At 39.3% G+C, this 26295-nt stretch overlaps 1 protein-coding gene across 5 annotated transcripts in view; it reads left to right on the top strand.

Moving 5' to 3' along the window:
* CASP8AP2 (caspase 8 associated protein 2) overlaps positions 1-18216 on the top strand; it is a 46582-nt gene extending 28366 nt beyond the window's left edge. For 4 of the 5 annotated variants that reach the window (XM_066254280.1, XM_066254278.1, XM_066254276.1 and 1 more), the window contains 4 exons: positions 3752-5967; positions 6466-9592; positions 13299-13398; positions 14428-14690. In XM_066254280.1, the coding sequence (XP_066110377.1) occupies positions 3752-5967; positions 6466-9592; positions 13299-13398; positions 14428-14484 (5500 nt within the window). In that variant the 3' untranslated portion in view covers positions 14485-14690. Of the gene's footprint in view, positions 1-3751; positions 5968-6465; positions 9593-13298; positions 13399-14427; positions 14691-17625 lie in introns of those variants that run through there. The other variant, XM_066254277.1, reaches the window with a different exon arrangement.
* The last annotated feature ends 8079 nt before the right edge of the window (positions 18217-26295 follow it).

Raw genomic sequence — 26295 nt, forward strand, 5'->3', positions numbered from 1 at the left:
GTTTCTGTATGTGCCGTGACTGGGGATCGAACCAGCAACCCTTGCTTATCAGGTCAATGCTCTTACCCAACTGATCTATTCAGCCAGGGCACATCTCTATAAAATTTTCAAAATTACCTTATCCTAAACTGAATTTATGATCAAACCTCTTCCATTAAGCTCAATAGATTTCCCGTCATTTATTCAGCTGGTATAAGCTAGAGTCCTAGGTGTAGAATGATCATTTAATTTATTGCCCAAAGCAGGTCACTTTTGAGAATGGAAGGAGGTGCTAGTAATAATTAACTGAGCTTGCTTGGCAAATTAGAACACATGGTCATTCTGCCTAGGTAGGAGTCATCATTGACACCTCTCAATCATGCCTTAAATCTGAATTTATTAACCAAGTTCTGTTGATTTTTTAAATGTATTTGTAGTCTCTCAAATCATTGATTTTTCTCTATTTCTACCATTGTTACTGTCCATGCTTCTTATCCGAACTGCAGTAGTCTTTGTGCTAGTATCTCTGTATCCATTCTTGTGCTCCCTAGCCTCTGGATTGTGTTTTTCAATAGTAAAGTTACTGGACACTTTTTAAAACACAAGTCTAGATATCTAACTATCACAGAACCAGCACTTTCTACCCCCACTTTTTATTAAAACACATTAATGGCATCTCATTGTTCCTAGGATAAAATATTATAAATCTTAACTTGGCCTACAAGGCTCTTCACAGTATGGTCCCTAACTCCTTTTCACGCCTTGCCTGCAGTGTCTGTATACCCTTGCCCTAGGTGTCCGAGCTCTGGCATAGCTGGCGTTCTTTTGGTTCCATGCATGAACCGTGATTTCTGCCTTTGTGTGGACTGTTTCCACTGCTTGGAATGCTTTTCTTCACCTGCTAAATATGTACTCATTCTCAGGTCTTGGCATAGGCATTCTTTTCACAGGATATTTGTCTTTTCTCCATTTCTAGGTCAGATTTCTCTTTTGTAGCTTCATGTACAACTGCAGATTTTAAAATCATGAATGAGATTACTGATTATTATCTCTCTCTTCCACTAAGCTGTAAGCTTAATGGGAGCAGGTATCATGTCTCTGTGTCCTCACCGTTTTATCAAGCACCTAGCATAGTGCCTGGCACATGATAGATAATAAATGGTTGAACAATGTATGAAGACATTCCTATGGATGGACCTTATAAAGCACTTTAGTCCTTTTGAAAATGAAGATGGGTGTATATGTTTACTAACTTAAAACCCACCAGTGCAACTAGTATAAGATTGGTTCTTTAGTGTAGGGGAAATTTTATGTATATTTAAATTTTTTAGGGGATGGGTGTGATGTTTGATCAGGTAAAAAGTGAGAGTGGGTGAATAAGTGATGAGAGTTATGTCATTAAGTTGTTTGACATGGTTATACATTATCTAATAAATAGTCTATCAAATGTTAGAACTTTAATTATGAGTTATAACTAGTATCCAAATAGTAAATGTGTATCATTTGGTTACAACTTCATGTTTCAGAGAAAAATTGGAAATATTTAAGGTGAAATTTTAAGAGTAAGTTCTCAGTGTTTAACATGGTTTATTTTAAAATAAAACTTTCATAAATTATGTAGTATGGAGTTATACTGTGCATTACGAGCTCTGTGGGCTTGAACTATCTTTTAGAAGCTTATAGTTTCTAATAAGTATGATACAAATTACACATGCATGTTCTTTGGATAGATTTATTGCAAACCTCTCTTGTCATATGACTTGTCTTACTATGTTGAGTCTTGTAAGGAGGAATAGTACTTAATTTTAATGAAATTCCATTTTTAAATATTTTTTTATGGTTGGTGCTTTTTGTGACCACAGTTCTTCATTTGTCTCAAAGGGAACTTCTAATGTTTGGTTCTTTGAGTCAGGATCTGTATTATTTTCCTAAGACTGCCGTACAAAATATCACAAACTGGGTGGCTTAAATAACTTTATTATCTCACAGTTTGGAAGCTAAAAGTCTGATATCAAGGTATCAGCAGGATTGATTCCTTTTGAGGGTTTTGTGATAGACGGATCTGTTCCATTCCTTTTTCTGACTTGTAGAGGGTTGCCTTCTTTTAATGTCTCATCATGTTATATTTCTTCTATACATATTTCAGGGTCCAAATCATCCACCCTTTTTTTTTTTTTTTTTTTTTCCGAAGCTGGAAACGGGGAGAGACAGTCAGACAGACTCCCGCATGCGCCCGACCGGGATCCACCCAGCACGCCCACCAGGGGCGATGCTCTGCCCACCAGGGGGCGATGCTCTGCCCCTCCGCGACCAGAGCCACTCCAGCACCTGGGGCAGAGGCCAAGGAGCCATCCCCAGCGCCCGGGCCATCTTTGCTCCAATGGAGCCTTGGCTGCGGGAGGGGAAGAGAGAGACAGAGAGGAAGGGGGGGGGTGGAGAAGCAAATGGGCGCTTCTTCTATGTGCCCTGACCGGGAATCGAACCCGGGTCCCCCGCACGCCAGGCCGACGCTCTACTGCTGAGCCAACCGGCCAGGGCCACACCCTTTTTTTTTTATAAGGACACAGGTCATAATGGATCAGGGCCCCTAGCCTACTGATTTCAATTTAACTTGATTACTTCTGTAAGGACCCTGTCTTCAAATAAGGTTACATTTTGAGGTACTGGGGGTTAGAACTTCAGTAAATGAATTCTGAGGGGATATAGTTCAACCATATAAGGTCTACATATTGCTTTAGGTTATAGATCTCCTTTGTCCTCTTTCGTTCTTTAAAAATTTTCCATTATGTCTGACTCTTAAGGTTTGGTATTCCCTGCACATTTAATACTAATTGGGAATTTACACTCTCAAAATTTCACCTTAAATTAATATTTCCAAAAAAAAAATTAATATTTCCAACTTTTCTATTAAACATGAATATGCAACCAAATGATACACATTTATCATTTGAATACTAGTTATAGCTCACATTTAAATGCAAATATTTGCAGACTATTTATTAGATAATCTATAACCATATTAAGCAATTTAATAACATAACTCATCACTTATTCACCCAGTCTCTCTTTTCATACCCATCCCCTTAAAGATTTATGGAAATTCAGAGGAGTTATGGCAGTTCATGAAGATGTATATTTTATAAAAAACTAAGATGAGATATTTACATTTTTGTTAAGAAAACTGCTAGTTTTCTGAAACACTAATATAAAACCTTAAGACCTACGCTTTCTTTTTTTAAACAATAAATACCATTCTCTTAGGAAAAAAATCACACAACTCTATATTCCCTTTTTTTTACAGTATGTGCCACTTTAAGATGGCTATTGATGCTTTGCATTACTGTGGGACTAAATGTAAAACAGAATACTAGGATAAGGTGCTACATAAAATTCTATTTTGATTGTTTCTATTCTGCAAAGTTTCACTTTTTCTTCTGTTTCAGGTGGGCTAGAGTGATGAGGGCAATAAAATAATGTCATTATTCTAAAAGAAGTGAATCTGTGGCTAGTTTGGGAGTTCTTCACATTGGCAAGTTCTGGGTTGGAACTGAGAGGTCCTCCATCTCTTGTTTGAGAAAAGAAAGAGTTTCATGTTTTTGAAACAGGCCCATTTAGATGGTAGCTGGTAAATTCTTATTACGCCTTTTTACGAGTAAAATTAGTTTTTCCAGTATGTGAGCCCATTAATTTTAAAGTGTATTACATGTGATTAAAATTTAGATTATTAAAAAGCAATAACTTTGTTTTATTGTTAATTTCTGTTTCTTACTAGATTGTCTGAATTTCCACATTTTCGAAATAATCATAAAACATCAAGGACCTCAGATATAGTGAAAACAAAAGACCTTACATCCAGATCTCCCCACTTGAATGATTGTGCAAAGACTGATCACAGAGTGAAATGTGATGTTTCTAAAGACGGACATCGTAGCACTCCACTGCCAAATTCTGAAAAGGAAGTAAAATTGCATTTGGAAAAAAAGAGCACTTTGCCTTTGCCTACATCTACTGAAAAACGCCGCACCAATGGCATTTGGTCACATTCCCATTATCATGTTGGTGAGAGTAGCTCAAATGAGGATAAGAGAAGAGATAAAAAAGGTATTGGACATAACCAGTATAGCAGAGGAACTGATAGAATACCAAAGGACTTAAACACTAGCTGTGGTGATGGGGAACCAAGGAACACAGAGGCTAGTCAGAGGCTTCAGAGACATCCTGAGAAATATGGTAAAGGTGAACCAAAGGCTGAAAGCAAAAATTCAAAGTTTAAAAGTAACACAGATTTGGATTATAAAAATGAACGCTCTGGCTATTTGTGGGACAAAGAGAGCTCTAGAGAAAGGCCACACACTCGAGTAGAATCTCAAAGTGATAGAAAACTAGAAAGGCAAAATGAGAAATCACAAAGTGTAAATAAAAAAGAACTTAAATCACAAGACAAAGAAGAAAGAAAAGTTGATCAGAAACCTAAATCAGTAGTAAAAGACCAAGATTATTGGAGAAGGTCTGAACGAGCATCTCTTCCTCATTCTAAGAATGAAATAAAATCTTCTCATAATTCAAGTAAATATCATCTAGAAGAGAGAAGAGAAAGGGAAGATGGTAGAAGAGATAGGAGTATAAATAATCATAGTTTTCAAGAAGGAAAATGTTCATCCTCCTTTTCAGCCTGTAGAACTCACAGATATATTGACTCCAAGGAAGTTGATGCTCTGCACCAACGGAAAAATATACCCTTAGAAGCAGAAAGGCATAGAACTGAAGATAAGAGGAAAAGAGAACAAGAAAGCAAAGAAGAAAACAGGTATATGAGAAGTGAAAGAAGGACACCTACAGGACATTTGCAGAAGACTAACAAAGAAACTAAACAAACTACTACTGATGTAAAGAGACAAAATAGACCCAAAAATGATAAAGATGAAGTTTCTAATAATGATGTTTCTAAAGACGCAGATAATAAAGGCCTTGCAGTTAAAGCTGAGAATGGGCCAAATGAAACAAAAAACAAAGACTTAAAGTTGACTTTTATGGAAAAATTGAACTTAACTCTTTCTCCTGCTAAAAAGCAGCCTGTTCCTCAGGGTAATCAGCATAAAATAACCGATACTCCCAAATCCAGTGGCATATGTGATTTGGAGTCTTTGGTGCAGGATACAACAGTGACATGTGTTCCCTCTGTGAGTGAAGATACCACAGAGGAAACCAAATCAGAATTATTGGAACCAAAAGATGATCTTAAAACAGGATCATCTGAACCCAGAACCAGTATTCCAGAAAGGCAAATGGAAAAAGAAACTAGTTTGTTAGTTAAATCTGTTGAGAATACTATACATTTTGACTTGCCTGTGTGTGGTACAGAGACTTCCTTCACCACACCTGGCAAAATGGAACAAAGAGAATCCTTGTTTCCACCATCAACAGAAATGGAACAAACTGTTAGTGGTGCAAGGGCAGCACTTCCTATGGTAATGGACCGACTACAAACAAGTGTTTCTCAAGACTTTGGCTTAGAATTGGATACCAAAAGAAATGACAGGTTGAATTCTTGTAGTATTTCTGAAGATAGGGACATAAAAGAGGCTTTTTCAACAAACATGGTCAATTCCAATGAATGTGCTTTGCAGCCTTCAGTCAAAAAAGCTGGCATTTTGCCAGCAGTCCTTTCAGAAATTGATAACCCAAAGTTTGAGCCTTCTCTTGCAGCTACACCGCTAGTTGAGAGTAAGTCTTGTCATTTGGAGCCTTGCTTATCTAAAGAGACTCTAGAACCTTCACTTCAGCACACTGAGTTAATGGACCACAGATTGGAAAATAGTGAAACTAACTCTGTATATCATGATGAGAACTCAGTTCTGAGCATTGACTTGAATCACCTGAGACCTATTCCTGAAGTCATTAGTCCTCTGAATAGTCCAGTGAGATGTGTAGCAAAAATACTTAGACTGGAAAGCCCATCTCAAGTTCCATTATATAGCAGTCATAAAGGTAATAGTTTATATTATCGTTTATAACTAACTTTGTGAGAATGTAAAATATATAAGCAAGATGAAATAGTGCTTTTTCTTTTTTGATAACATAATTGACATACTCATACTACCATTGTTAACTAAAAATTATGCCTTCAGTCTAAATTTAGGTGTTTCTTATTTATACAAAAAAAGGGGAGTGGTAGGACAGATTATTTCAAATACTCTTTACTTACTTTCAGATTTATTATTATTGTTCAGAAGCCAGATACCTGAACAGTTAGTTGGTGGTTATCAATATGATTCAACTTGACACTATCACTGTTGCCAGATACCTTCTGAGAACAGTAAAGACCAATAACATGAATAAGTATTAGGCATTAACATTCTGCTTTTTTTAAAAAAAAGCTATTTAAATAATGAAATGCCTTAGTATTTGATTTTTAGTTCTGTTTGGTATGGAAATGTCAGACGACTAAGTGGTCATGTGACTTTAATATACTTTTCTCCTCCACAGATGTGTTTCCAACAAATTCAGCTCATTCTCCCTCCAAGAGTGAGTCTGATCTCAACAAGGAAAATCAAAAGCCAATTTGCAAATCTGACAAATCTGCAGAAACAGTCTCCCATAACAATTTATCTTTAGATGAATTAGAAGAAGGAGAAATTATCAGTGACAGTGAAAACTCTAAACCACAAAAAAGTTTCGAAAAAAGTGCCAAATCTAAAGCTTCTACTGAAGTGCAAGACAGAAAAACTAGCCCAGGAAGTAGGAAGAGTACTCTGCATATGGATAAAGACAATAGGAAAACGTCTTCTATAAAAGTTCAGCAGACCAAAAGGAAATGGACTAAAAGACAAAATGAACCTAACAGATCTTCAAAAATGGAGAAAAAAGATAAGACAATGAGCCCTTCCATCCTGGAAAAAATAGTTCCAATAATTACTGTACCCTCTTCTGTACGAGAGGTAATGCACATGTTACGAATGATAAGAAAACATGTAAGGAAAAACTATATGAAATTCAAGGTGAAATTTTCATTAAAACAATTTCATAGAATTATTGAATCAGCAGTTTTGAGTTTTACATCACTTATTAAATACCTTGACTTTTCCAGAATCTCTAAATCAGTGACTGCTTTACGGAAGAATCTTTGTGATATCATAGAATCCAAACTTAAGCAAGTTAAAAAGAATGGCATAGTGGATCGTTTATTTGAACAGCAGTTACCAGATATGAAAAAAAAAGCATGGAAATTTGTAGATGAACAACTTGATTATTTGTTTGCAAAGCTTAAGAAAATCTTTAAAAAGTTTTGCGACTTCATAAACTTTGGCAGTGACAGCGACGAAGGAAAATTTGAAAAACATAAAGAGAAAGCACGATATTCAAATTGTCAGAAGGGGAGTGTGGTCACCTCCAGCAAAGAATTGCTGAAAGAGAAATCCTCAAAATCAGAAGATTGTTATAAGTCTTCCCTGGGATGTAAAAAATCTGAGGAAAAACATCAAGACCGAAATAATTCCAGTATCAACACAGTAAAGCATGACATTAAAAAAAATGTTAACACTTGCTTTGACAATAGTAAGAGCTCTCAGTCTGAAGAGCACTCCTTGGAATTGAACTGTCCGAGCACACCAAAGCCCGGAAAGATGGAAGGCAGCATCCTAGAGGACACACAGACATCCCAGCATGCAGCTTTGAAGTCAGAACGCTGTTTTGAGATTCTTACTGAACAGCAAGCATCTAGCCTCACTTTTAATTTAGTGAGTGATGCACAGATGGGTGAAATATTTAAAAGTTTGTTGCAAGGTTCGGATCTTTTGGACAACAGTGTTAACTGTAATGAAAAAAGTGAGTGGGAGTTAAAGACTCCAGAGAAGCAGCTGCTAGAGAGCCTTAAGTGTGAATCTATACCTGCTTGTGCAACCGAAGAGCTAGTTTCAGGGGTGGTTTCTCCATGTCCTAAAATGATTAGTGATGATAATTGGTCATTATTATCATCCGAGAAAGGTCCATCTCTGTCTTCAGGGCTTTCGTTGCCAGTTCATCCTGATGTGTTGGATGAGAGTTGTATGTTTGAAGTGTCCACTAACATAGCTTTAAGTAAAGATAATGTATGTAGTTCAGAAAAGATCAAGCCCTGCCTGCCTTCCATACTGCTTGAAGATCTAGCAGTATCTTTAACAGTACCATCACCTCTGAAGTCAGATGGTCATCTCAGTTTCTTAAAGCCTGAAGTTCTGTCTAGTTCAACTCCTGAAGAAGTTATTAGTGCCCACTTTAGTGAAGATGCCTTACTTGAGGAAGAGGATGCATCTGAACAAGATATTCACTTAGCCCTAGAATCTGACAATTCAAGCAGCAAATCCAGTTGTTCTTCATCGTGGACAAGCCGGTCTGTTGCTCCAGGCTTTCAGTACCACCCTAATCTACCCATGCATGCTGTCATAATGGAGAAGTCCAACGATCACTTCATTGTGAAGATACGCCATGCAGCACCATCTGCCTCCCCTAGTCTTGTACAAAATGTGGCTACTGAGTCGCCGGCATCTTTGCCCAGAGTAGAAAAGGAAGCTGATGAAGCAGCAGAGAAGGAACGTATCTCATGTGAGAGCACGGTTTTTAAAGCTGTGGAGGAATTGAAACATTCAGCCAATAGTGTTGACAGCAGTAAATCAGCCCAGGAAGAACAGAGCTGTGTGATGCAAACACAGGTTCCTGATATATATGAATTTCTTAAAGATGCTTCAGGTAAAGTAGGTCATAGTAATGAAGTGGCAGATCAGTGCTTCAAGTTACATCAAGTATGGGAATCAAAAGTGCCTGAAAACATTACAGGATTACCTCCAGTGGAAGAAATTCCACATTCTGTTGAGAGTCATCTTCCAAACACCTATGTAGACCTCACAGAAGATCCAGTCACTGAGACTAAAAACTTGGGTGAATTAATGGAAGTAGCAGTTTTAAACAATCATTTGGAATGTTCTGGAAGCACTTTGGACCAAAGTACGCAGGTATTGGACAATATGCAGTCTGATACTGTAGATGCTTTTATTGACTTGACAGAAGATGTTTCAAGTGAGAGTCCAAATGAAGATAACGATCCTGCTTTAGTTGTTGGACACTTGGGGTGCCAGGTGTTTTGTGTAGACGAAGATGACTGTAAGGAAGAAAAAGTACAAGTGGCAGACAAGCCTTTGGAATGCAAGGTTGAGGAAGCCTGTATCGATCTGACCTTGGAATCTCCAAGTTCATGTGAAATAAAAAAGACGGATCTAAAATCAGACTCAGCATCAAATTCTGACAGTGCAGAGTTGCCCATGCCTTTGGATAATTCTCACAAAAAGAGAAAAAAACTTTCTAATTTAAATCATTCTTATCATAAAAAACAGAGAAAGGAAGCAGACTTAAACAGTAAGGAAAAGGCCAAGAAAATTACCCAAAATTCTGGTGAGAGTGGGGAAGCTTACCGAAGGAAGGCCAATAAGAAAAAGGACCCTGTGGTTATTAAAGATTTCTCATCATTAAAGGCAAGCCCAGGGATTACGAACCCAGCAGCCACATCTGGTACTTCTCCTACAAACCTTTCTGCAAAGAATATTATTAAAAAGAAGGGAGAAGTTATCGTTTCATGGACAAGGTAAGAATGTTGAAATGTGGGGTGTTTTTTTTTTTTTGAGATACTTACATCAGGAAATTCTGAGAGGCCAGAAACTATGTCATCATAGTTATATCCCATCCTAAAAATAAGGCAAGAGATGACTTCAAAACTAGCCTAAGTTAAAGAGTATACGTTCTAGGGTACAATCTATAGCAGTGGCTCTTAACCGGAAATGTGTATAGCACATAGATAGAACTTTTCATTGTGTTTTAATGTGGGTTTTTTTGTTTGTTTTTTTAGTGAGAGAATGAGAGAGGGAGGGACAGACAGACAGGAAGGGAGAGAGATACACATCAACTCAGCTAGCTTTAGGACCTTAATTCATTGATTACTTTTTCATATGTGCCTTGACCAGAGGGCTATAGCAGAGCGAATGACCCCTTGCTCGAGCCAGCGACCTTGGGCCCAAGCCAGCAACCTTGGGCTTCAAGCAACCATGGGATCATGTCTAGGATCCCACACTCAAGCCATCAACCCCACACTCGAGCTAGTGAGCCCACCCTCAAGACAGCGACTCTAAGGTTTCAAACCTGGGACGACAGCATCCCAGTCAAACACTGTCCACTGTGTCACCACTAGTCAGGCTAGACTTTCTTTTTAAAAGAAGTTTAAAGTTTATAGCCAAATTGAATAGAAAATACAGAGTTCCCATATGTCCCCTGCCCCTACACACTCAGTCTCCCCATTATCAATGGGCTCCACCAGAGTTACAACACTTGTTACAATTGGTGAACCTATGTTGACACATAATAATCATGCAAAGTCCACAGTTTATATTAGGGCTCACTCTTGGTGTACATTCTATGGGTTTGGACAAATGTTAACAACATGATGACATGTACCCATCATCGTATAGCACCATACAGAGTAGTTTCACTGACCCCCTTTGCTCAAGCCAGTGACCATGTAGTCGTGTCTATAATCAATCCCACGCTCAGGCCAGCGACCCCGCACTCAAGCAGGATTGATCCCATGCTCAAGCCAGTGACCTCGGGGTTTTGAACCTGAGTCCTCAGTGTCCCAGGCCAGTGCTTTAGCCATTGCACCACCACCTGGTCAGGTGTTTTTTTTTCTCTAACTTTTATAATTAAAATTCTTTGTAAAAACCTGGTATAATTGCATTTTAGAAAGGAGGAATGAAGGGGAGTGAAATAGAGTGAAAAGGGTGAGTGGTTATAATTTGAGTTTTGCCCTAACTTAAGAGTTTCAAAAAATTTCATGAATAGGTTGTACTTTTGACTTTCATGTGAACTTTTTAAGAAATGCAGATTTAAAGACCCCATTTCAGACATAAGGGTAACCACAGCTGTGAACCACTGGACTAGAGGCTCATGATTTGCAGACTTAACTAAAGTGCATAATGAGGGAAGCTGGTTTTTGTTGAAATGGGTGATCAGGTTGTTTTATACCACAATCATCTATGCCAGGGGTCCCCAAACTTTTTACACAGGGGGCCAGCTCACTGTCCCTCAGACTGTTGGAGGGCCGGACTATAAAAATAACTATGAACAAATACCTGTGTACACTGCACATATCTTATTTTAAAGTAAAAAAACAAAACGGGAACAAATACAATATTTAAAATAAAGAACAAGTAAATTTAAATCAACAAACTGACCAGTATTTCAATGGGAACTATGGGCCTGCTTTTGGCTAATGAGATGGTCAATGTGCTCCTCTCACTGACCACCAGTGAAAGTGGTGCCCCTTCCAGAAGTGCGGCGGGGCCGGATAAATGGCTTCAGGGGGCTGCATGTGGCCCATGGGCCGTAGTTTGGGGCCCCCTGATCTATGCCTTCATCTCACGTAACTCACAGATGGCACAGTCTCGGAGGTTGTAATAATACACATTGGTTGTGACCATTTAGGAAAGGCAGAGACTTGAAAATTGGACGATTTGAAGTCTATTTTACTTTTGTTCTTTTTTTTTTTTTAATTTATAAATAAATTTTTATTTTAATGGGGTGACATCAATAAATCAGGGTACATACATTCAAAGAAAACATTTCCAGGTTATCTTGTCATTTAGTTCTGTTGCATACCCATCACCCGAAGAGAGATCATCCTCAGCCACCCTCCATCCAGTTCTCTCTGTACCCCTCCCCCTTCCCCTCTCCCTCCTTCCCTCCCCCCACCCCCATAGCCACCACACTCCTGTCCATGCCTCTTAGTCTCACTTTTATGTCCCACCAATGTATGGAATCCTGCAGTTCCTGTTTTTTTCTGATTCGCTTATTTCACCCCGCACAATGCTACCAAGACTCCACCATTCCTCTATAAGAGATCCGATGTCACCATTTCTCCTAGCTGAATAATATACCATGGTGTATATGTGCCCCATCTTCTTCATCCAGTTCTCTATTTTTTTACAGTGATTAAAAGCCTTTAAGCAAACTCTTGGCCAATACAGCAAGAATCCCTAAAAGAGTAGTGTCCTTAACATGTTCACCAAGTCCAAGTTGGCCCCATCACCATGCCAAATCCCTGAAAAATGCAACCCAACCACAGTTCAGTCTGTTAGGAGCTGTCACAGGGAGCAGGAGTCCAGGAAATTTCCCCACAGGAAAAGTCCGCATGGCACTGGAATTGTCACCATTCTATACTTTGCAGCTCATGTCCAAGTCCCAATGACCACTGCTTCTAGCTGGTAATGATTCAGGTAGACTGGTACTTTTGTTCTTTTGCTTATTAAGTCATCATGTTTGGGCCCTACTTTTTAGGTACTGTATACATTAAAGATAGAAATTTAAAAAATCTATACTTTTGTCATTAGAATAATAAATGAGTATGTTAGTTTTAGAAAATTTTGGAAATACATAGGAGTTTAAAGATTAAAATCATCCATAGTTGGCCCTGGCTGGTTGGCTCAGTAGTAGAGCATCAGCCTGGTGTACAGAAGTCCCGGGATCGATTCCCAGTCAGGGCGCACAAGTGACCATCTGTTTCTCTACCGCTCCTCCTCTCCCTTCTCTCACAATCTCTCTTTCCTTCCTGCAGCCATGGATTGGCATGTGGCCCTGGGTGCTGAGGATGGTTCCATGGAGCCTCTGCCTCAGGCGTTGAAAATAGCTCAGTTGCAAGCATTGGTCCCAGACGGGGGTTGCCAGGTAGATCCTAGTCAGGATGCATGTGGGAGCCTATCTTTTTCCACTTCTCAACTTGGAAAAGAAGAAAAAAAAATTCATAATCTTTTTTTTTTTTTTTTTACAGAGACAGAGAGAGGGATAGATAGGGACAGACAGGAATGGAGAGAGATGAAGAGCATCAATCATCAGTTTTTTATTGTGGTACTTTAGTTGTTCATTGATTGCTTTCTCACATGTGCCTTGACCGTGGGGCTACAGCAGACCGAGTAACCCCTTGCTCAAGCCAGCGACCTTGGGTCCAAGCTGGTGAGCTTTGCTCAAACCAGATGAGCCCGCGCTTAAGCTGGCGACCTCGGGGTCTCGAGCCTGGGTCCTCTGCATCCCGGTCCAAAGCTCTATCCAGTGCGCCACTGCCTGGTCAGGCAAAAATTCATAATCTTATTTCTTAGAGTGACCATTCATGTTTTGCTCTACAAACTTTCTCTTTTTTCTATAGATTTTAATAAAAATGTCACCACCTATTGGTGGACATTAAGGCAGTGGAATTTTTGTTAACTTTCTGCTCTAGTCTACAAAAATGAACCATTTTCCCCCTTTAGAAATGATGACCGGGAAATTTTATTGGAGTGTCAGAAAAGCGGGCCATCAATGAAAACATTTTCTTATGTAGCTGCGAAGCTGAATAAAGATTCATCTCAGGTAATTTCGCAATTTTTACATTTCTGTAGTTTCACAGGTGTTACTACTCTACATACTTTTATTTATGTTTAAAATATGTAGATACTTATTAGCCAACTTCTTTAAAAGTTTAGCTTTTAATGTAGGGCTGTTGAAAACTTGGTGATTGTGGAAAAATAATCCTTTTTTTCTGTTTTACCACTTGATCTCAAACAATATTGTAATGTTTGCTTAAGAAATTTTAGTATTGAGACTTGAATTGGGGTGGATGAACATACAATACAGTCTACAGATGATGTATTGTAGAATTGTACACCTGAAACCTGTACCATTTTATTAACCAATGCCACCCCAATAAATTCAATTAAAAAAGAAAGTTTAAGATTAAAAGTTAAACTAAGCCCTGGCCGGTTGGCTCAGCGGTAGAGCATCGGCCTAGCGTGCAGAGGACCCGGGTTCGATTCCCGGCCAGGGCACACAGGAGAAGCGCCCATTTGCTTCTCCACCCCTCCGCCGCGCCTTCCTCTCTGTCCCCCCGCCCCCCGCAGCCAAGGCTCCATTGGAGCAAAGATGGCCCGGGCACTGGGGATGGCTCTGTGGCCTCTGCCCCAGGCGCTAGAGTGGCTCTGGTCGCAACATGGCGACGCCCAGGATGGGCAGAGCATCGCCCCTTGGTGGGCAGAGCATCGCCCCCTAGTGGGCATGCCGGGTGGATCCTGGTTGAGCGCATGCGGGAGTCTGTCTGACTGTCTCTCCCTATTTCCAGCTTCAGGAAAAAAAAAAAAAAAAAAAAAGTTAAACTAGCTATATCGCCTGTAGTGTGAAGATACTTTATTTTCCCGGCATTACTTCATCTCTTTATTATTGACAGTAACTTCCTGTAGATGTTTTTTGAAAATAGTTATTACAGATTTTTTGTTTGTTTGTTTGGTTTTTTTGTTTGTTTTTTGTGGGGGTTTTTTTTTGGTGGAGATGCTGGGGAAGTTATTACAGATTTTTAAAAACCTTTTTTGAGATATTTATAATTAACTCTTAATTTTAACTTTTCAGGTCTCAGAAAGATTCCAGCAGCTATTGAAGCTCTTTGAAAAGTCAAAATACAGGTAGTTAATGGTTATACTACAGGTGACTGGTAAAATAAATGTTTGATATTGTAACTGTGCAGCTAATGGCCCGTTAGTCATTGAAGATGTGAGTAGTGGGTTGGAGACACGCGGCTGATCTCCTGTTTCAGTCACAGCTTGCAGGATGATGGCTTGTACAGGCTTCTGAGGCCACCAGCTCCGCAGGACGTGCTCGGGAGTGCATTTCAGATCAGCATGGCATTCCTCCCTAACTTCTGACTGCTGAGGAGTCTAAGGGGGGGGGAATCCATCTGATGGTTAATAAAATATTTTTTTTATAAATGAAAAATAAAACATTCTTGAATAGCAGTTTATTTCACAGTCAGTGAAGTCTGTGCAGTCATTATAATTTAATATTTTTCATATTAAAAATTGTGTTTAATTTTTCATTTTAAATTAGGAGTGCTAAAATGATGTAAAATACAGAACATACATTCCTAAACATAAAACCCGTTGTCATTGGAAAAGATGACATGATTTGCCATGATAAGTTAGTAATAATGTTCACAGACATGTGTCCTCAGTTTTTTTTAAGCCATTCTTGTACAGGTTTCTTAAGGCAACAGTGTTTGTCAGCATGATTTCTCGGTAAGAACCTGAACCAGCTGCTTAAATATTTGACTTTACATAAGAAAAACTAAACATACTAATTTTTTTTTATATACTCATTTTTTTATTTAGAGAGGAAGGGGGAGAAAAAGAAAACACACATCAGTTTGTTGTTTTCCTTATTTATGCATTCATCGGTTTATTCTTGTATGTGCGCTGACTCGGGATGGAACCCACAACTCGGCATATTGGGACAACACTCTCACCAACTGAGCTACCCAGCCAGGGAAAGATACTTAACATACTACTATTTTTTAGTTGATTTGTAGTTATAATTATTTAAATGCAAAACACCCAATTTTAAATTAAATTTGGATAGAAATTGTATTTGGGCCCTGGCTGGTGACTCAGTGGATAGAATGTTGACCCAGTGTATGGACGTCCTGAGTTCGATTCCTGGTCAGGGCAGGCGGCCATCTGCTTCTCTCCCCTACCCTCTCCCCCTCCTCCCCTTGTACCCCTCCCACAGCTGATGAATCAGTTGGTTTCAGTGTGGCTCCAGGAGCTGAGGATATCTTGGTTGATCTGAGGGAATCAGCCTCAGGGACTAAAAATAGCGTAGTTGACTTGAGCATCAGCCCTAGATGGGGATTACCGGGTGGATCCCGGTAGGGGCTCATGCAGGAGTCTGATTTACTATCTCTCCTCACTAGAAAAAAAAGAAAGAAATCATTTGACCATAGACATCAGTGTGAACGATTCTCAGTATATTTGAGTTATAAATCTGTTTCTAGACCTGATATAAATTACTGTCTTTAGAAACGGTTCATTTCAGTATCTTCTCAAAGCAACTAGTTTGCTAATGAGATCCTCAGAAGATATTTAGGAGTTTATTATGAAGTTAAAATTCTATGTATATAATTCAGAATGTGGAATTTAATGATGGGGAATTTGAAGAAAAAGCTTAAAGAACCTTTAAAAATTGTTTAAGGAACAATGACCTGGTTAGTTTTCAGATTTACTGTGCTTTAAATTTTTTATTGCCTTAAAGAAATTAAACAGTTTTTTGCTTTACTTGTATGATATCTTAAAATATGACTTTCCTTCTCTTGTGAAGATAATGTACATTCATGGAAGAATTAACTTATATCTGGAAGTAATGCTTGTTAGTTTGAAATTCCCAAATGTCATTACAAATCTTTATTGGATTTGATAATTAAGATTTTATTTGCTGCTTGATAGCAGAATTAATGTTATTTCATTCCTGCTTTGTCTCTTAGTTGATATTTCCTCCAAGTAAGACAAATCTCATTAAATCTTTTCAAAATTAGAGTATGATGATAAAGTTTCCAAACTGAAAAAGCTAGTCATTAACATCAATATTATCTAAGTAGAACACATTTTATTTTATCATATTTATCTTTTATTATTTTTTTTAAGTGAGAGAAGGGGAAACAGAGACAGACTCTTGCATGTGCCCAGATTGGGATCCACCCAGCAACCCCTGTCTGGGGCAGATGCTCAGATCAGGGAAGAAAAGCAGATGGTCGCTTCTCATGTGTGCCCTGACTAGGAATTGAACCTGGGACAACTATACTCCAGGCCAACATTCTATACACTGAGCCAACTGGCCATGGCCAATAGAACTCATTTAAAAGAACAACAGTACGTGTGACCTGACCTGTGTTGGCTCAGTGGATAAAGAGTCGGCCTAGGGCCCTGGCCGGTTGGCTCAGCAGTAGAGCGTCGGCCTGGCGTGCAGGAGTCCCAGGTTCGATTCTCAGCTAGGGCACACAGGAGAAGCGCCCATCTGCTTCTCCACCCCTCCCCATCTCCTTCCTCTCTGTCTCTCTCTTCCCCTCCTACAGCTGAGGCTCCATTGGAGCAAAGATGGCCTGGGCGCTGGGGATGGCTCTGTGGCCTCTGCCTCAGGCACTAGAATGGCTCTGGATGCAACAGAGCGACACCCCAGAGGGGCAGAACATCGCCCCATGGTGGGCATGCCAGGTGGATCCTGGTCGGGCGCATGCGGGAGTCTGTCTGACTGCCTCCCCGTTTCCAGCTTCGGAAAAATGAAAAGAAAGAAAAAAAAAAAAAAAGAGTCGGCCTGGAATGCTGAGGTTGCCAGTTCAAAACCCTGCACTTGTCTGGTCTGGTCAAGGCACATATGGGAGTTGATGCTTCCTGCTCCTCCCCCCTTTCTCTCTCTCTCTCTCTCTCTCTCTCTCCCTCTCTCTCCCTCTCTCCCCCTCCCTCTTTCTCTTCCTCTCCCTCTCTTTCTTTCTGCTCTCTAAAATACATAAATAAATAAATAAATAAATAAAAGAACAACAGTAGTCTGACTTGTAGTGGTGCAATGGATAAAGTGTTGAACTGGAACGCTGAGGTCGCCAATTCGAATCCCTGGGCTTGCCTGGTCAAGGCACATCTGGGAGTTGATGCTTCCTGCTCCCTGCTTTCTCTCTCTCTCCTGTCTAAAAACAGAATAAATAAAATCTTAAAAAAAACCCAAGAGTTAGGAAATAGTCATATCAAAAAAATAGAATAATAACTTTAGCATTTTCTTACATTACAGATAAGTTGCTGAATTCCTTGGCATCTTAATTGATACTGCATACTACAGAGAAGCTTGGAGTTCCTCATGTTTTAAATGGGGAGGTAGAGGGCAGTTTTATGCCATTTGATTACCAGATAATCTACATCTGTTATTACTTGCTGACTCTTGAATCTCAAGTCAGCTTGTTCCAGGCATCAGTCTTATTTGCTTATCTGTTATTGGTCAAGATAGTATTTCAAAACAGGTTAGAACTTGTTAAGATAAAAACAACAACAATATAATATTGAAACCTTAGTTTTGATATTTCAAAGAAATGAGTTTCTTTTCTAGATTTTTAGAATTAGTTTTGTAGCATTTTAAAATCAACCATTATTTAGTTTGTTTTCATATATTTTTATTTACTTTTTTAATGGCCTCATTTTGATAAATTGTAAAGTAATTTAAATATATCTGTAAATATGTATACTTAAGATGATGTAAAATACTTTTTGTGTATCTGGGTTTGTCTGTATGTACACACATAAATGGCTTTGCCTTGTCAAGGATTTTTTTTTAATTTGTATAAAACTTTTTGTATAAAGTTTGCTTTCACTACCAGTAATGTATAAATAAAACCATGTAAATTTCTGTTACATTTTGATTAGACAGTGTGTGTGTGTGTGTGTGTGTGTGTGTGTGTGTGTTTAGATAATTAAAAAAAAACAACAACGTATAACACTCCAAAGGACATGGAAGGCTGTTGTCCAGTGGTCCTTGGTGGGGGTATGGATGGTTGAAAGTCTATGAGGAGATTCATTAGCAAAAACCAGTTGCCTTTGCCTGTTTTCTCACAGCAGGTACTAGTACAATGAACCAGACCTCTGTTGCAGGTGTCCTCACTGACCAAATCAGGGTTTTGGATCACGATTTGGGGGAAACAGGTAAGGATTGACTAGCTTGTGTATTATTTGTTCATTCTTCCCCCTTCAAATTCATAGGACTGGTGGGTTATTACCTAGGTCCAAGACTCTAGAAGTGCCTTATGAAATTGCCATTTCTCCTGTGGTGCCTGAAAGGGAAGCTGTGATCTGAAGGACTGCTTGACAGATAACAAACTGAAATAGTTACCTGGTTTTGTATACTGCCTCCGCTGTCCACCATATTGCTCATCTCTTCCCTCTCTGAAGAGGGCTGGCCCTCAGGTCATCCCCAGTGCACACTGTCACTCAGAAGAGCCCATTCACCAGGTTAAATGAGTTCACAAGCCAAGGTAAAGTAACTAAGGCTACTGGTTCAGAGGAAGACAACAAACAAGACCATCAGAAATTAAGAATAAAGCCAGGGCCTGACCTGTGGTGGCGCAGTGGATAAAGCGTCAACCTGGAAATGCTGAGGTTGCCGGTTTGAAACCCTGGGCTTGCCTGGTCAAGGCACAAAAGGGAGTTGATGCTTCCAGCTCCTCCCCCTTTCTCTCTCTCTGTTTCTCTCCCTCTCTCTCTCCTCTCTAAAAATGAATAAATAAAATTTAAAAAAAAAAGAAAAGAAAAAGAAAAAAAAACTTGGAAAATAATTAAAAAAAAAAAAAAAAAAGAATAAAGCCAATAAACATTAAAGGAAAAAAGGGAAGATTTTGGTAATGTGATAGAAGAATAAGAAATAATAAACCGAGTAAATATAAAAATGTTTTAAAGAACATTATAAAATAGAGTAAAAATACATTGGATACAACCAAAGAATGAATGAGTTGGAAAATCAGATTGAGAAACTCTCCTTAGAAACGAACAGACAAAAAAGATACTAAATAATAGGAATACAGATTTAAGTGAGATTAAGATGTGCCAACATTCAGGTAACAGAAGAGTGAAAAAATGTAAAAATTAAAGCGTCATAGAGTAACATACAAGAAAGAAAAGGAAGTACCCACATCTAAACATGTACTGAAATTAAAAATATCAAAGATAATGAGAAAAACCTAAAACCTTTTAGACAGTAAATCATATAAAAGACTAAGAATTAGATTGATCTTAGTCTTTTCAAAAGCAATACTTGCTGTAAGAAAACATTTTTCAAATACTGAACCTAAAATTTTTATCCATTTAAATTGTTATTAAAATATGAGAACTTACTTAAAAACATTAAGATTTACTCAGATCCATGTTATAAACATTTCTGGAGTAAATACTTAACAGTAAACAAATTGAAGAGCTATTACAGGAGCTAGAGGAGAAGAGTGTTCAGGTATCTTGCTGCAGTGTAGGAGGAAGATGAAGTATATTCATAATCCAGAATTTTAGACAATATCAACATGATGGAGGTGAAGGGACCATAAGAATGTTAAAAGTTTTTACTGATTAATTGATTTTGGAGAGGAAGGGAGAGCAGTGAGAGAAACATGGATTTGGTCCTGTATGTGATCTGACCAGGGGCTGCAACCTTTTTGTATTGGGATGACACTAACCAACCACACTATCTGTCCAGGGAAGAATGTTAAAATCCTTGCTTTGGCAGGATGAAGGTATAGATTTTAAAAAATGTCAGACTTTAAAAAGTGAAGTATGTCGTTCAGTAAAGTGCACAAAAGAAAGAATAGTTGAGTAAATTTTCACAAAGTGAGCACTTCTATAACATCATCCAAGTCAAGAAGAGAACGTTGCTAGCCCCCCAGAAAGCACCTTCTGTTTTTAGAGAGAAGCAAAAAAATCCTATTTCTAGTTATAATCCTTCCTCCATCTAGAGGTAAACACTTGCTGACATTATCAATAGGTTAGTTTTGCCCGTTTTGATCTTTCAAATTAAGTCATGCATCATAGATAATTCTTTGACTTCTTTTACTAAGCACTACGTTTGTGAGATCTATTTATGTCGTGTTTAGTTTGGAGTTAAGTAAACAGTGCTGGTCTGAATATCCTTTTATGCTTTTTTGCTATACACATTTTTGTTGGATATATATATGTAGTAGTGGTATGCATATGTGAAACGAGTACCGCCAGTTTTCCCAAGGGCTTTTATCAGTTTCCACTCCCACCAGTAGTATATGTGAGTTCCGGTTTCTTTATATGGTTTCTAACACTTACTGTCAGTCTTTAATCTTAGCCATTCTGGCAGAGGTATTAGTGATACCTCCTGAATGTTGGCCTTTTTTTTTTTTGAAATATTTTATTGATTTTAGAGGACAGAGAGAAAGGTGGGGGGAGGAGTAGGAAGCATCAACTCAGAGTAGTTGCCTCTCATATGTGCCTTGCCCGGGCAAGCCTGGGGTTCGGAACCAGCAACCTTAGCATTCCAGGTCAATGCTCTGTCTACTGTGCCACCATAGGTCAGCTGGCCATTTTGAATATCCTTTTAAAATAAATTCCCTGACCTATTTTTTAAATTAATTTGTAGGAATTATTGATGTAATGGATATGAGCACTGTGTTGGTTCTGTAGGGGGAAATACCTTCTCCCAGTTTGTGGTTTGCCTTTCACTCTGTCACATATATCTTTGGGTAAACATTTTTAATTTTCATAAAGATTTAATTTATCGTTCTTTTAATTAATGGTAGTATCTGTTGAAGACATCTTTCCCAACTCCAGGATGATAAAGCTATTTTCTTATTGTCTGACACTTTTATTATTTTACTTTGCATATGTACATCTATACTTCATAGGAATTAATATTTTTGTAGGGTGTGAGGTAGGGGATAAATGTACTTTTTGGTGTTTTTTTTTTTTTTTTTTTTAATTCATTTTAGAGAGGAGAGGGAGAGACAGAGAGAGAGAAGGGAGGGAGGAGCTGGAAGCATCAACTCCCATATGTGCCTTGACCAGGCAAGCTCAGGGTTTTGAACCGGCGACCTCAGCACTTCCAGGTCAATGCTTTATCCCACTGCGCCACCACAGGTCAGGCGCTTTTTTTTTTTTTTTTTTTTTTTTTTGAAGTGAGAGGTGAGGAGGCAGAGAGACACAGACTCCCACATGCTCCTGGCTGGGATCCACCCGGCATGCCCAGCAGGTCTCAATGCTCTGCCCATCTGGGGCGTTGTGCCATTGCAACTAGAGCCATTCTAGCGCCTGAGGCAGAGGCCATTGAGCCATCCTCAGCACCTGGGCCAACTTTGCTCCAATGGAGCCTTGGTTGCAGGAGGGGAAGAGAGAGAGAGAGGAAGGAGAGGGGGAGGGGTGGAGAAGCAGATGGGCGTTTCTCCTGTGTGCCCTGGCTGGGAATTGGGAATCTAACCTGGGACATCCACATGCCGGGCCAACACTCTACTGCTGAGCAAACCGGCCAGGGCAGGTAAGGGGTAAATTTAATTTCAGTTTTTAAAAATAACATTCAGAAAATAAATAAATAAAAATAACATTCAGTTTGACCAAGTCTCTCTCATTTGTTTTTGTTTTGTTTTGTTTTGTTTTTTTAAATTGATTTTAGTGAGAGAATGAGACAGTAACATCAATCTATTCCTGTATGTGCCCTGACCTGGGATTGAACTGGCAACCTCTGCGCTTCAGGCCAATGCTCCAGGGCATTTTTTTTTTTTTTTGAAAGAGAGAGACTGGAACATACACCCGCTCCTGTATGTGCCCTGACTGCCCTGACCAGGGAATTGAACTGGCAACCTCCACACTTTGGGACAACGCTCCAACTAACAGAGCTCTCCGGCCAGGGCTTAATATTTATTGATTTTCGGAAAGACAGAGAGGAAAGGAAAAGGGAAGCATTCATTTATTCCACTTAGTCATGCATTTTCTTTCTTTCTTTCTTTCTTTTTTTTTTTTGGTTGCTTCCTGTGTGTGCCCTGATGAGGGATTAAACCTGCAACCTTATTGTTTTGGGACAATACTCTTAACAACTGAGCTAACCAACCAGGGTCAAGCTAGGGCATTTTTTAAAAAAATATTCAATTTGGGCCCTGGCCAGTTGGCTCAGTGGATAGAGCATCAGCCTAGTGTATGGACATCCCAGGCTTGATTCCCAGTCAGGGCACACAAGAGAAGTGACCATCTGCTTTCTCTCTCCCTTTTCTCCCACAACCAGTGGCTTGAGCGTTGGCCCTGGGTACTGAGGATGCCTTGGTTGGTCTGAGTGTGTCAGCCTCAGGCACTAAAAATAGCTCAGTTGATTTGATCAGCCCCAGACAGGGGTTACCAATGGATCCCAATTAGGGTGCATGCAGGAGTCTTTCTCTATCTTCCCTCCTCTCACTTAAAAAGAAAAAGAAAAACAACATTCAATTTGACCAAGTCTCATTCGTTTAGAAGACTATCCCAGCCCTGGCCGGGTTAGCTCAGTTGGTTAGAGCATTGTCCCGAAGTGCAGACGTTGCCAGTTTGATCCCTGGTCAGGGCACATACAGGAACAGCTGGATTGACCTACCCCTCTCTCGCTCTCCCTCTCTCTAAAATTACTAAACATTAAAAAAAGGGGGACTATCCCTACCCCACTGCTCTTCATTGCCAATTGATGACAAATTGGGTGGTCATATATGTGTAAATTTCTTTCTGGAATCTATTTTGCTTATTGGCTTTTGTATCTAATCATGCACCCATATTCTCACTATTTTTTTTTTAATTTTATTTTATTCATTTTTAGAGAGGAAGAGAGAAGATAGAGAGACAGAGAGAGAGAGAGAAGGGGGGAGGAGCTGGAAGCATCAACTCCCATATGTGCCTTGACCAGGCAAGCCCAGGGCTTCGAACCGGCGACCTCAGCATTTCCAGGTTGATGCTTTATCCACTGCGCCACCACAGGTCAGGCTATTCTCACTATTTTAATTACTATAGCTTTATGTAAGTCTTGATATCTAGTAGACTAGTCTGGTCACTTTGTTTCCTTCACTGTTCAAGGGTATATTTTGGCCCTTTACATTTTCACATACATTTTAGAATCAGCTTATTAAATTCTGCAGAAAACCTGGGATTTTTGACAGCTGATGTTGAATTTCTGGATCAATTTGGAAAGAATTGATATCTTTACAATCATGAACTTTTCAATCCCTGAGCATAGTATATCCTACCACTTAAAATTATTTCAACAGCCTGACCTGTGGTGGCACAGTGGATAAAGCATCAACCTGGAAATGCTGAGGTCGCCGGTTTGAAACCCTGGGCTTGCCTGGTCAAGGCACAAATGGGAGTTGATGCTTCCAGCTTCTCCCCCTTCTCTCTCTCTCTCTCTCTCTCTCTCTCCTCTCTCCCTCTCTGTCTCTCTCTCTCTCCTCTCTAAAAATGAATAAATAAAAAAAAATTTAAAAAAAATAAAATTATTTCAACAATGGTGTGTGTGTATGTGTGTGTTGCTTGTTTTTCATTAGATTTATTTTAGTTTTGATAATATTTGATACTATAGTAAATGATTTAGTTTTCTGTTTGGAATACATACAGAAGTACAATTGACTTTGTATCTAGAAGCTTGCTGAACCATATCATATGTACTAAAGATTTACCTATAGATCTTTTTTGAATTTTTTATACAAAATGACAGTTTTATTTCTTCCTTTGTAATCTTTAAACCTTTTTTTACACTTTTTTTTTTTGCACTGGCTAAGACAGACAAATAATGATTAGAATTGATAATAGTAAACATTCTTGTCCTATTCCTGATCTCACAGAGAAAACTTAGTATTTTATCATTATGGCATTTTCCTTTAAAATTTAAAAAATGCATATTGGGGTTAAGGAAGTTTCCTTCTAAGTTTTCTAAGAGCTTTTTAAAAAGATTATGAATGGATGTTTATTTTATCAATATTTTCTCCCTTTATTTTGTGAATGCAGTATATCACATTGATTTTTATATACATTAAACAAATTTTATAATCAGAATAAGCCTAATTTTAATGTACTATATCCTCTATAGAATGTTAGATTTAGATTTGGTTTACTCAGGTTTTGTTTAGGATAGTCTGTTTTTTTTTTTTTTTTTTTTTTTGAGAATAAGACTTACCTCAAATTTTTTTTGTGTGTGTGACAGAGACAGATAGACAGAGGGCACCTGACTAGGCGGTGGCGCAGTGGATAGGATGGAGAAACAGAGGGACAGATAGGGACAGACAGACAGGAGGGGAGAGATGGGAAGTATCAATTCTTTGTTGCAGCTTCTTAGTTGTTCACTGTAAAAATTCTCCTTCTTAACAGTGTTTTGTCAGGTTTTGTTATCCATGTTGTTATACTGGCTTCATAAAATGAAGTGTCCTATTCTCTGCAAGAGGTACATGATAAGATTGTGAAAGACATGAGCATAAACCCATTGCTTAACTTCTTTTGCTGTGAAAAAGGTTTCCTGAACAGAAAATGTGTGGAATGCCATAATGGCATTTCTCCTGGGGAGCCCTTATTTTTTCACTGTAGGTACCTTGGAGTCTCTTTAGCAGATGGGATGAGGGACATGACCCAGATGTGCTTTTCTCTTCTGTTGCTACCCTCTATTACAGTTAACTTTAATATTCCGTTGGCTTTCACAGTCCTAATATTTTACAGCTGCTCTATAGAAAACCAACAACCCTCTGCCATCATCAGGTGAATGACCCGGCGTGGTAAATAGTGGGACCATTGACTAGTGGGACTTTCACTCATGTGCATCTTTATCTTTTGCCTTTCTATCCTGGGACATTTATTCCCTCTAAACTTTCTGTTTTCTTTTGTTTCTCTGAGTGTTTATGGGGCATGAATTTATCAGAGATTCAGTATAACTTTTTTTTTTAATTCAGTGAGGAGGGGCAGAGAGACAGACTCCCACATACACCCCAACTGGAATCCACCCAGCAAGCCCACTAGGGAGCGATGCTCTGCTCATCTCGGGTGTTGCTCTGTTGCTCAGCAACTGAGCTTTTAGCGCCCCAGGCAGAATCCATGGAGCCATCCTCAGTGCCCAGGGCCAACTCGTTGCAGTCGAGCCATGGCTGCAGGAGAGGGAGAGAGAGAAAGAGAGAAGCAAGAAGGGGAGGAATGGAGAAGCAGATGGCTTCCTCTCCTGTGTGCCGGGCTGGGAATGGAGCCCAGGAGATCCGCATGCTGGGCCGCCGCTCTGCCGTTGAGCCAGCGGGTCAGGGCCCAGTACAACTTTTGGTGAGAGTGAGAGGGATGTTGAACAAATTTGTTTTCTGTGGCAGTTCTCATCCTTGACTCTGCTAATTCCTGTGGAGACTTTGGGATGCTACAATGGGGAGCCCCTCTTTCCCAACAGCAGTGCAGTACTGGGATTACCTTATCAGGACCTTCCAGGTCATTACTGTGAGGTTATGGGAGCGTCGCCTACTCTGGGCCGCTGTCACCTGCTTGCTGGAAGTCTTCAAGAGTAAGCAGATTGACACAGCTGTAGGAGATTTTTAAAAACAAACCATATATATGGTTGTGTTTACTTTTACTTTTTTTTTTCTAGGCAACACATTTATTTTCTTGAATAGGTAGACATTAACTGCTCGAAGGACTCAGTGTAAAAGTATCCCACCTCTTTCCCAGGATCCCAGTTACCTTTTCTTGAGGCAACTGATAGTAGTAGTTTATTTTATTCCCTTCTGAATTAATCCTTCACATAAATGTTTATTTTATTTTTATTTATTCATTTTAGAGAGGAGGGGGAGAGAGAGAGAGAGAGAGAGAAGGGGGAGGAGCTGGAAGCATCAACTCCCATATGTGCCTTGACCAGGCAAGCCAGAGTTTTAAACCAGCAACCTCAGTGTTTCCAGGTTGACGCTTTATCCACTGTGCCACCACAGGTCAGGCCTTCACATAA

Source organism: Saccopteryx bilineata, chromosome 1, assembly GCF_036850765.1.
Source record: "Saccopteryx bilineata isolate mSacBil1 chromosome 1, mSacBil1_pri_phased_curated, whole genome shotgun sequence".
Taxonomy (NCBI): Eukaryota; Metazoa; Chordata; class Mammalia; order Chiroptera; family Emballonuridae; genus Saccopteryx; species Saccopteryx bilineata.